This window comes from Leptodactylus fuscus, chromosome 1 (assembly GCF_031893055.1).
Source record: "Leptodactylus fuscus isolate aLepFus1 chromosome 1, aLepFus1.hap2, whole genome shotgun sequence".
Taxonomy (NCBI): Eukaryota; Metazoa; Chordata; class Amphibia; order Anura; family Leptodactylidae; genus Leptodactylus; species Leptodactylus fuscus.
The window spans coordinates 102,188,483-102,201,141 of record NC_134265.1 but is presented as its reverse complement, the minus strand read 5'-3'; the positions used below and the strand labels follow the sequence as shown (position 1 = coordinate 102,201,141).

Genomic DNA, 12,659 nt, shown 5'->3' with positions numbered 1-12,659 from the left:
AGAAATACAAAAATTTGGTTGGATCTTACCATAATGGCGGTGAATCGACTTCGATATTGTGAAGTTGACAGAGTGCCCATAGCAAATAGAAATTAGTGCTTTTAGTCTCTGCAGTGAACACAGAGGGAAAGCTGAAAGAGGACACGGCTTACCTTACTGCAGGGCAGTAAATGAACTGCAGCTGAAAAAGTCAGTAACCTGCACAAGGCAGGTAAGACAAAAGACTGCAGTATAAACCTAGATCTTTCACTCAGAAAGAAGGGAAAGAGAAGAAAGGATCTAAGACACCTTATTCTAAACCATAGAGGAGGCCACAGCCTCCTCCACCTGTCCAGTCGCACAGGACAGAAAAAAACACAGGGGGGAGGAGGTCGCTCTGGCCTCTTATAGGGGGAAAAACTGTTAGCTAATTAAAAGTTCCACCTGTCCTAACAGTACACAGGGGCAGGAATACCCCATCTTGTGCTGCTGTTTGGCGTAGGGGGAAAGGTTTTTGTGTTATCATTCATATTCTCTGAAAAAGGTCAAAAAAACTAAAATTCTGCCGGGTATGTAATTTTTTTTTTTTAATGTAGATTGTGAGCCCCATATAGGGATCACAATGTACATGTTTTTTTTTTAAAAAAAAATTCTTCTTTTAAGTATGTTTTTTGTACAATGGGAGGAAATCCACGCAAACACGGGGAGAACATACAAACTCCTTGCAGATGTCGTTCCTGGCAGCAGTCAAACACCCAGGACTCCAGCGCTGATCACAACTGTATAAGGAATTACTTGTGGCTGTCTCTGCATGTGGGTAGTGAGTCATTACCTATGCAGGTTCCCAGGAGGGATTCGATGATCACTGGTTCATGCATGCAAGCTGCAGAGGCAGCGTACAAGAAAACATCCCAAACTCCTATGACTGCAAGGGTCTGTGCAGGTAAAAGTACAGAGTAGTGAGCTTTCATTCCAGGTGTAAACTGGAGTGTCACTTTAATCTGACTGCCATTAGTCCAGGACATTACAGGATATGTGATAATGTGGTCCCTCTCAGGTCACTTTGATTCCCACTGGATTCATAGAAGTGTCGTCCCATTTCTTTGTATTTGACAAGTCGAGTTAATGAGTAGATTTTGCTTTTTTTGACCTGCAGTGATGTGAAGGCCTTTCAGCCACTAGAATAGTTTTAACCCGTCGTCTTTACGGCAAATGTTCTATCTCTGTAAAGCAGCTAAACTGCAGTAAACGGCAGTTCTAGAACAGGCGATGAAAGCAAATGGAAAACTCCTCTGATCAGGAAATTAAAGCAATTTGAGCAAAATCACCCAGCTGTTACAAATATATAGGCAAAATCCAATTAAAGGGTTGGTGAGAATTAATGGCATTTATGATTGAGAGAATCCTAACATTATTGTGCACTGCTAGTCTGATACGTGAACATAAATCTCTGATGGTCTTTAAACAGTGATATTTGTCCAGCAGGGGACAAAGAAAAAAAAAAAAAAACAGAATGTGAAAAATTACTCACGAAAGTATAGCAAATGTGACCAGTGTAATCGCCAGGCAGAAAATAGACAGAGAACAACCAATGTAACTGATGGAGGACAGCGCCACCTTGTGGGAACTGGAGAGCTGTGCAATAGAAAAAAAAGAGAAAATACTCATTAATTTTACTTTAGTTTCATTTGGATTTCTGACAAGTTTATCAATTTAACCTTAACACTAGAGATGAGCGAACAGTGTTCTATCGAACTCATGTTCGATCGGATATTAGGCTGTTCGGCATGTTCGAATCGAATCGAACACCGCGTGGTAAAGTGCGCCATTACTCGATTCCCCTCCCACCTTCCCTGGCGCCTTTTTTGCTCCAATAACAGCGCTGGGTAGGTGGGACAGGAACTACGACACCGGTGACGTTGAAAAAAGTAGGCAAAACCCATTGGCTGCCGAAAACATGTGACCTCTAATTTAAAAGAACAGCGACGCCCAGCTTCGCGTCATTCTGAGCTTGCAATTCACCGAGGACGGAGGTTTCCGTCCAGCTAGCTAGGGCTTAGATTCTGGGTAGGCAGGGACAGGCTAGGATAGGAAGGAGAAGACAACCAACAGCTCTTGTAAGAGCTAAATTCCAGGGAGAAGCTTGTCAGTGTAACGTGGCACTGACGGGCTCAATCGCCGCAACCCAGCTTTCCCAGGATCCTGAATGGAATACACTGTCAGTGTATTCCCGTATACCCGATATATACCCCGATACCCGTTCCAACGGTGTGCCCCCCCACCTTCACCCCAGAAATACCCTGCAAGTCCCCTAGCAATAGAATTGGGGCTATATACACCCACAATTTTTACTACTGGTATACAGTGCCATTGTCTGACTGGGAATTCAAAGAATATATTGGGAATACAAATACCCTCATTTCTTGCTACTGCCATATAGTGCCAGTTTCTGACTGGTAATTCAAAGAATATATTGGGGTTACGTGCACCCACAATTTTTACTACTGGTATACAGTGCCATTGTCTGACTGGGAATTCAAAGAATATATTGGGAATACAAATACCCTCATTTCTTGCTACTGCCATATAGTGCCAGTGTCTGACTGGGAATTCAAAGAATATATTGGGGTTACGTGCACCCACAATTTTTACTACTGGTATACAGTGCCATTGTCTGACTGGGAATTCAAAGAGTATATTGGGAATACAAATACCCTCATTTCTTGCTACTGCCATATAGTGCCAGTTTCTGACTGGGAATTCAAAGAATATATTGGGGTTACGTGCACCCACAATTTTTACTACTGGTATACAGTGCCATTGTCTGACTGGGAATTCAAAGAATATATTGGGGTTATAAATACCCTCATTTCTTGCTACTGCCATATAGTGCCAGTTTCTGACTGGTAATTCAAAGAATATATTGGGGTTACGTGCACCCACAATTTTTACTACTGGTATACAGTGCCATTGTCTGACTGGGAATTCAAAGAGTATATTGGGAATACAAATACCCTCATTTCTTGCTACTGCCATATAGTGCCAGTGTCTGACTGGGAATTCAAAGAATATATTGGGGTTACGTGCACCCACAATTTTTACTACTGGTATACAGTGCCATTGTCTGACTGGGAATTCAAAGAGTATATTGGGAATACAAATACCCTCATTTCTTGCTACTGCCATATAGTGCCAGTTTCTGACTGGGAATTCAAAGAATATATTGGGGTTACGTGCACCCACAATTTTTACTACTGGTATACAGTGCCATTGTCTGACTGGGAATTCAAAGAGTATATTGGGAATACAAATACCCTCATTTCTTGCTACTGCCATATAGTGCCAGTTTCTGACTGGGAATTCAAAGAATATATTGGGGTTACGTGCACCCACAATTTTTACTACTGGTATACAGTGCCATTGTCTGACTGGGAATTCAAAGAATATATTGGGGTTATAAATACCCTCATTTCTTGCTACTGCCATATAGTGCCAGTTTCTGACTGGGAATTCAAAGAATATATTGGGGTTACGTGCACCCACAATTTTTACTACTGGTATACAGTGCCATTGTCTGACTGGGAATTCAAAGAATATATTGGGGTTATAAATACCCTCATTTCTTGCTACTGCCATATAGTGCCAGTTTCTGACTGGTAATTCAAAGAATATATTGGGGTTACGTGCACCCACAATTTTTACTACTGGTATACAGTGCCATTGTCTGACTGGGAATTCAAAGAATATATTGGGAATACAAATACCCTCATTTCTTGCTACTGCCATATAGTGCCAGTTTCTGACTGGTAATTCAAAGAATATATTGGGGTTACGTGCACCCACAATTTTTACTACTGGTATACAGTGCCATTGTCTGACTGGGAATTCAAAGAATATATTGGGAATACAAATACCCTCATTTCTTGCTACTGCCATATAGTGCCAGTGTCTGACTGGGAATTCAAAGAATATATTGGGGTTACGTGCACCCACAATTTTTACTACTGGTATACAGTGCCATTGTCTGACTGGGAATTCAAAGAGTATATTGGGAATACAAATACCCTCATTTCTTGCTACTGCCATATAGTGCCAGTTTCTGACTGGGAATTCAAAGAATATATTGGGGTTACGTGCACCCACAATTTTTACTACTGGTATACAGTGCCATTGTCTGACTGGGAATTCAAAGAATATATTGGGGTTATAAATACCCTCATTTCTTGCTACTGCCATATAGTGCCAGTTTCTGACTGGTAATTCAAAGAATATATTGGGGTTACGTGCACCCACAATTTTTACTACTGGTATACAGTGCCATTGTCTGACTGGGAATTCAAAGAGTATATTGGGAATACAAATACCCTCATTTCTTGCTACTGCCATATAGTGCCAGTGTCTGACTGGGAATTCAAAGAATATATTGGGGTTACGTGCACCCACAATTTTTACTACTGGTATACAGTGCCATTGTCTGACTGGGAATTCAAAGAGTATATTGGGAATACAAATACCCTCATTTCTTGCTACTGCCATATAGTGCCAGTTTCTGACTGGGAATTCAAAGAATATATTGGGGTTACGTGCACCCACAATTTTTACTACTGGTATACAGTGCCATTGTCTGACTGGGAATTCAAAGAGTATATTGGGAATACAAATACCCTCATTTCTTGCTACTGCCATATAGTGCCAGTTTCTGACTGGGAATTCAAAGAATATATTGGGGTTACGTGCACCCACAATTTTTACTACTGGTATACAGTGCCATTGTCTGACTGGGAATTCAAAGAATATATTGGGGTTATAAATACCCTCATTTCTTGCTACTGCCATATAGTGCCAGTTTCTGACTGGGAATTCAAAGAATATATTGGGGTTACGTGCACCCACAATTTTTACTACTGGTATACAGTGCCATTGTCTGACTGGGAATTCAAAGAATATATTGGGGTTATAAATACCCTCATTTCTTGCTACTGCCATATAGTGCCAGTTTCTGACTGGTAATTCAAAGAATATATTGGGGTTACGTGCACCCACAATTTTTACTACTGGTATACAGTGCCATTGTCTGACTGGGAATTCAAAGAATATATTGGGAATACAAATACCCTCATTTCTTGCTACTGCCATATAGTGCCAGTGTCTGACTGGGAATTCAAAGAATATATTGGGGTTACGTGCACCCACAATTTTTACTACTGGTATACAGTGCCATTGTCTGACTGGGAATTCAAAGAGTATATTGGGAATACAAATACCCTCATTTCTTGCTACTGCCATATAGTGCCAGTTTCTGACTGGGAATTCAAAGAATATATTGGGGTTACGTGCACCCACAATTTTTACTACTGGTATACAGTGCCATTGTCTGACTGGGAATTCAAAGAATATATTGGGGTTATAAATACCCTCATTTCTTGCTACTGCCATATAGTGCCAGTTTCTGACTGGTAATTCAAAGAATATATTGGGGTTACGTGCACCCACAATTTTTACTACTGGTATACAGTGCCATTGTCTGACTGGGAATTCAAAGAGTATATTGGGAATACAAATACCCTCATTTCTTGCTACTGCCATATAGTGCCAGTGTCTGACTGGGAATTCAAAGAATATATTGGGGTTACGTGCACCCACAATTTTTACTACTGGTATACAGTGCCATTGTCTGACTGGGAATTCAAAGAGTATATTGGGAATACAAATACCCTCATTTCTTGCTACTGCCATATAGTGCCAGTTTCTGACTGGGAATTCAAAGAATATATTGGGGTTACGTGCACCCACAATTTTTACTACTGGTATACAGTGCCATTGTCTGACTGGGAATTCAAAGAGTATATTGGGAATACAAATACCCTCATTTCTTGCTACTGCCATATAGTGCCAGTTTCTGACTGGGAATTCAAAGAATATATTGGGGTTACGTGCACCCACAATTTTTACTACTGGTATACAGTGCCATTGTCTGACTGGGAATTCAAAGAATATATTGGGGTTATAAATACCCTCATTTCTTGCTACTGCCATATAGTGCCAGTTTCTGACTGGGAATTCAAAGAATATATTGGGGTTACGTGCACCCACAATTTTTACTACTGGTATACAGTGCCATTGTCTGACTGGGAATTCAAAGAATATATTGGGGTTATAAATACCCTCATTTCTTGCTACTGCCATATAGTGCCAGTTTCTGACTGGTAATTCAAAGAATATATTGGGGTTACGTGCACCCACAATTTTTACTACTGGTATACAGTGCCATTGTCTGACTGGGAATTCAAAGAATATATTGGGAATACAAATACCCTCATTTCTTGCTACTGCCATATAGTGCCAGTGTCTGACTGGGAATTCAAAGAATATATTGGGGTTACGTGCACCCACAATTTTTACTACTGGTATACAGTGCCATTGTCTGACTGGGAATTCAAAGAGTATATTGGGAATACAAATACCCTCATTTCTTGCTACTGCCATATAGTGCCAGTTTCTGACTGGGAATTCAAAGAATATATTGGGGTTACGTGCACCCACAATTTTTACTACTGGTATACAGTGCCATTGTCTGACTGGGAATTCAAAGAATATATTGGGGTTATAAATACCCTCATTTCTTGCTACTGCCATATAGTGCCAGTTTCTGACTGGTAATTCAAAGAATATATTGGGGTTACGTGCACCCACAATTTTTACTACTGGTATACAGTGCCATTGTCTGACTGGGAATTCAAAGAGTATATTGGGAATACAAATACCCTCATTTCTTGCTACTGCCATATAGTGCCAGTGTCTGACTGGGAATTCAAAGAATATATTGGGGTTACGTGCACCCACAATTTTTACTACTGGTATACAGTGCCATTGTCTGACTGGGAATTCAAAGAGTATATTGGGAATACAAATACCCTCATTTCTTGCTACTGCCATATAGTGCCAGTTTCTGACTGGGAATTCAAAGAATATATTGGGGTTACGTGCACCCACAATTTTTACTACTGGTATACAGTGCCATTGTCTGACTGGGAATTCAAAGAGTATATTGGGAATACAAATACCCTCATTTCTTGCTACTGCCATATAGTGCCAGTTTCTGACTGGGAATTCAAAGAATATATTGGGGTTACGTGCACCCACAATTTTTACTACTGGTATACAGTGCCAATTTCTAACTAGGAATTCAAAATGCGCAAGGCTCCCGGAAAGGGACGTGGACGAGGCCGTGGGCGAGGTCGGGGGAATGGTTCTGGGGAGCAAGGTAGCAGTGAAGCCACAGGGCGTCCCGTGCCTACTCCTGTGGGGCAGCAAGCATTGCGCCACTCCACAGTGCCAGGGTTGCTTGCCACATTAACTAAACTGCAGGGTACAAACCTTAGTAGGCCCGAGAACCAGGAACAGGTCTTGCAATGGCTGTCAGAGAACGCTTACAGCACATTGTCCAGCAGCCAGTCAGACTCTGCCTCCTCTCCTCCTATTACCCAACAGTCTTGTCTTCCTTCCTCCCAAAATTCCGAAGCTTTACAGAACAATAACCCAAACTGTCCCTGCTCCCCAGAGCTGTTCTCCGCTCCTTTCATTGTCCCTCAACCTGCCTCTCCACGTCACGATTCCACGAACCTAACAGAGGAGCATCTGTATCCAGATGCTCAAACACTAGAGTCTCCTCCATCTCCGTTCGATTTGGTGGTGGATGACCAGCAACCCACCCTCATCGACGATGATGTGACGCAGTTGCCGTCAGGGCATCCAGTTGACCGGCGCATTGTGCGGGAGGAGGAGATGAGACAGGAGTTGGAAGAGGAAGTGGTGGATGATGAGGACACTGACCCGACCTGGACAGGGGGGATGTCAAGCGGGGAAAGTAGTGTGGATGTTGAGGCAGGTGCAGCACCAAAAAGGGTAGCTAGAGGCAGAGGCAGAGGTCAGCAGCTTAGGCGAAGCCAGGCCACACCCGGAATCTCCCAAGATGTTCCAGTTCGTACCCAGCCCCGAAAAACTCCCACCTCGAGGGCACGTTTCTCGAAGGTGTGGAGTTTTTTCAAGGAATGCGCCGAGGACAGATATAGTGTTGTCTGCACAATTTGCCTCTCGAAATTGATTAGGGGCTCTGAGAAGAGCAACCTGTCCACCACTTCAATGCGCCGTCATTTGGAATCCAAGCACTGGAATCAGTGGCAGGCAGCAACGGCAGGACAAAGGCCGACTGCCGTTCACGCCACTGCCACTGCCTCTGCCTCTGCCTCTGCCACTGCCACTGCTGACTGTGCTGGCGATGCACTCCAGAGGACGAGCCAGGACACCACTTCATCTGCCTCCGCCACTTTGTTGACTTCTACCTCATCCTCCCCTGGTCCTGTCTTATCTCCTTCTCCTGCACCATCAAAGGCACCATCAGGCGTTTCTTTACAACAACCCACCATCTCTCAGACATTGGAGCGGCGGCAGAAATACACTGCTAACCACCCACACGCGCAAGCCTTGAACGCCAACATCGCTAAACTGCTGGCCCAGGAGATGTTGGCGTTCCGGCTTGTTGAAACTCCCGCCTTCCTGGACCTGACGGCAACTGCGGCACCTCGCTATGCCGTCCCTAGCCGTCACTACTTCTCCCGGTGTGCCGTCCCCGCCTTGCACCAGCACGTGTCACTCAACATCAGGCGGGCCCTTAGTTCCGCGCTTTGCACAAAGGTCCACTTGACCACCGACGCGTGGACAAGTGCATGCGGACAGGGACGCTACATTTCACTGACGGCACACTGGGTGAATGTAGTTGAGGCTGGGACTGCTTCCCAAACTGGCCCGGTGTACCTCGTCTCCCCGCCTAACATTCCTGGCAGGGACACGAGAAGAACACCCCCCTCCTCCTCCTCTTCTACCGCCTCCTCCTCCGCCACCGCCTCCTCCTCCGCCACCGCCTCCTCCTCCGCTGTTAGATTGACCCCAGCTACGAGTTGGAAACGTTGCAGCACTGGCGTTGGTAGACGTCAGCAGGCTGTGCTGAAGCTGATCAGCTTGGGGGACAGACAGCACACTGCCTCCGAGGTGAGGGATGCCCTCCTCGATGAGACGGCAATATGGTTTGAGCCGCTGCACCTGGGCCCAGGCATGGTCGTTTGTGATAACGGCCGGAACCTGGTAGCAGCTCTGGAGCTTGCCGGACTCCAACATGTTCCATGCCTGGCCCACGTCTTCAACCTAGTGGTGCAACGTTTCCTAAAGAGCTACCCCAATGTTCCAGAGCTACTGGTGAAAGTGCGGCGCATGTGCGCCCACTTTCGCAAGTCGACAGTAGCCGCTGCTAGCTTAAAATCTCTCCAGCAACGCCTGCATGTGCCACAACACCGGCTTTTGTGCGACGTCCCCACACGCTGGAACTCAACGTTTCAGATGTTGAATAGAGTGGTTGAGCAGCAGAGACCTTTGATGGAATACCAGCTACAAAACCCTAGGGTGCCACAAAGTCAGCTGCCTCAGTTTCACATCCATGAGTGGCCATGGATGAGAGACCTTTGTGACATCCTACGGGTCTTTGAGGAGTCCACAAGGAGGGTGAGCTCTGAGGATGCGATGGTGAGCCTTACAATCCCGCTCTTGTGTGTTCTGAGAGAATCCCTGATTGACATCAGGGATAACTCAGATCACACAGAGGAGTTAGGGATAGCATCCGATCCGTCACAGCTGGAGAGTAGGTCCACACATCTGTCCGCTTCACTGCGTTTAATGGAGGAGGAGGAGGAGGAGGAGGAGGAAGAAGAGTTGTCCGATGATGTGATGGTGATACAGGAGGCTTCCGGGCAACTTCGAATCGTCCCATTGTTGCAGCGCGGATGGGTAGACATGGAGGATGAGGAGGAAATGGAGATTGAACTTTCCGGTGGGGCCAGAGGAGTCATGCCAACTAACACTGTGGCAGACATGGCTGAGTTCATGTTGGGGTGCTTTACAACCGACAAGCGTATTGTCAAAATCATGGAGGACAACCAGTACTGGATCTTTGCTATCCTTGACCCCCGGTATAAAAACAACATCTCGTCTTTTATTCCGGTAGAGGGGAGGGCCAATCGCATCAATGCTTGCCACAGGCAATTGGTGCAGAATATGATGGAGATGTTTCCAGCATGTGACGTTGGCGGCAGGGAGGGCAGTTCCTCCAGTAGGCAACCAAGTTCTCACCGGTCCACACAAACGAGGGGCACACTGTCTAAGGTCTGGGACACCTTGATGGCACCCCCTCGCCAAAGTGCCGCCACGGAGGGTCCTAGTGTCACCAGGCGTGAGAAGTATAGGCGCATGTTGCGGGAATACCTTTCCGACCACAGCCCTGTCCTCTCCGACCCCTCTGCGCCCTACACGTATTGGGTGTCGAAGTTGGACCTGTGGCTTGAACTTGCCCTATATGCCTTGGAGGTGCTGTCCTGTCCTGCCGCCAGCGTCCTATCTGAGAGGGTGTTCAGTGCAGCCGGTGGCATCATCACTGACAAGCGCACCCGTCTGTCAGCTGAGAGTGCCGACCGGCTCACTTTGATAAAAATGAACCACCACTGGGTAGAGCCGTCATTTTTGTGCCCACCTGTGTAAAGCACCCCAACATGAAACTCCATGTCTGTACTCAACCTCTCCAATTCCTCCGCATCCTCATACTCATCCACCATAAGCGTTGCACAATTCTGCTAATACTAGGCTCCCTCCACCCTGATTTCCCCCAACTCTGCTGGTTAGAGGCTCCCTCCACCATGAATTTGCCCAAACTGGGCTGTTTAGAGGCTCCCTCCACCATGAATTGGTCCAAACTGGGGTGGTTAGAGGCTCCCTCCACCATGAATTGGTCCAAACTGGGGTGGTTAGAGGCTCCCTCCACCATTAATTGGTCCAAACTGGGCTGGTTAGAGGCTCCCTCCACAATTAATTGGTCCAAACTGGGCTAATTAGAGGCTCCCTCCACCATGAATTGGTCCAAACTGGGTTTTTTAGAGGCTCCCTCCACCATTAATTGGTCCAAACTGGGCTGGTTAGAGGCTCCCTCCACAATTAATTGGTCCAAACTGGGCTAATTAGAGGCTCCCTCCACCATGAATTGGTCCAAACTGGGTTTTTTAGAGGCTCCCTCCACCATTAATTGGTCCAAACTGGGCTGGTTAGAGGCTCCCTCCACAATTAATTGGTCCAAACTGGGCTAATTAGAGGCTCCCTCCACCATGAATTGGTCCAAACTGGGTTTTTTAGAGGCTCCCTCCACCATGAATTTGCCCAAACTGGGCTGTTTAGAGGCTCCCTCCACCATGAATTGGTCCAAACTGGGCTGGTTAGAGGCTCCCTCCACCATGAATTTCCCAAAACTTGGCTGTTTAGAGGCTCCCTCCACCATGAATTTGCCCAAACTGGGCTGTTTAGAGGCTCCCTCCACCATTAATTGGTCCAAACTGGGCTGGTTAGAGGCTCCCTCCACCATGAATTTGCCCAAACTGGGGTGGTTAGAGGCTCCCTCCACCATTAATTGGTCCAAACTGGGCTGGTTAGAGGCTCCCTCCACCATGAATTTCCCAAAACTTGGCTGTTTAGAGGCTCCCTCCACCATTAATTGGTCCAAACTGGGCTGGTTAGAGGCTCCCTCCACCATGAATTTGCCCAAACTGGGCTGTTTAGAGGCTCCCTCCACCATTAATTGGTCCAAACTGGGCTGGTTAGAGGCTCCCTCCACCATGAATTTGCCCAAACTGGGCTGTTTAGAGGCTCCCTCCACCATGAATTGGTCCAAACTGGGGTGGTTAGAGGCTCCCTCCACCATGAATTGGTCCAAACTGGGGTGGTTAGAGGCTCCCTCCACCATTAATTGGTCCAAACTGGGCTGGTTAGAGGCTCCCTCCACAATTAATTGGTCCAAACTGGGCTAATTAGAGGCTCCCTCCACCATGAATTGGTCCAAACTGGGTTTTTTAGAGGCTCCCTCCACCATTAATTGGTCCAAACTGGGCTGGTTAGAGGCTCCCTCCACAATTAATTGGTCCAAACTGGGCTAATTAGAGGCTCCCTCCACCATGAATTGGTCCAAACTGGGTTTTTTAGAGGCTCCCTCCACCATGAATTTGCCCAAACTGGGCTGTTTAGAGGCTCCCTCCACCATGAATTGGTCCAAACTGGGCTGGTTAGAGGCTCCCTCCACCATGAATTTCCCAAAACTTGGCTGTTTAGAGGCTCCCTCCACCATTAATTGGTCCAAACTGGGCTGGTTAGAGGCTCCCTCCACCATTAATTGGTCCAAACTGGGCTGGTTAGAGGCTCCCTCCACCATTAATTGGTCCAAACTGGGCTGGTTAGAGGCTCCCTCCACCATGAATTTCCCAAAACTTGGCTGTTTAGAGGCTCCCTCCACCATTAATTGGTCCAAACTGGGCTGGTTAGAGGCTCCCTCCACCATGAATTTGCCCAAACTGGGCTGTTTAGAGGCTCCCTCCACCATGAATTTGCCCAAACTGGGCTGTTTAGAGGCTCCCTCCACCATGAATTGGTCCAAACTGGGCTGGTTAGAGGCTCCCTCCACCATGAATTTCCCAAAACTTGGCTGTTTAGAGGCTCCCTCCACCATTAATTGGTCCAAACTGGGCTGGTTAGAGGCTCCCTCCACCATGAATTTGCCCAAACTGGGGTGGTTAGAGGCTCCCTCCACCATTAATTGG

At 46.3% G+C, this 12,659-nt stretch overlaps 1 protein-coding gene across 1 annotated transcript in view; it reads right to left on the bottom strand.

Moving 5' to 3' along the window:
- Positions 1-12,659, bottom strand: part of ADGRD1 (adhesion G protein-coupled receptor D1) — a 550,408-nt gene that overhangs the window by 149,542 nt on the left and 388,207 nt on the right. Inside the window, exon 16 of the mRNA XM_075274895.1 lies at positions 1,511-1,614. Coding sequence (XP_075130996.1) covers positions 1,511-1,614 — 104 coding nt within the window. The remainder of the gene's footprint in view (positions 1-1,510; positions 1,615-12,659) is intronic.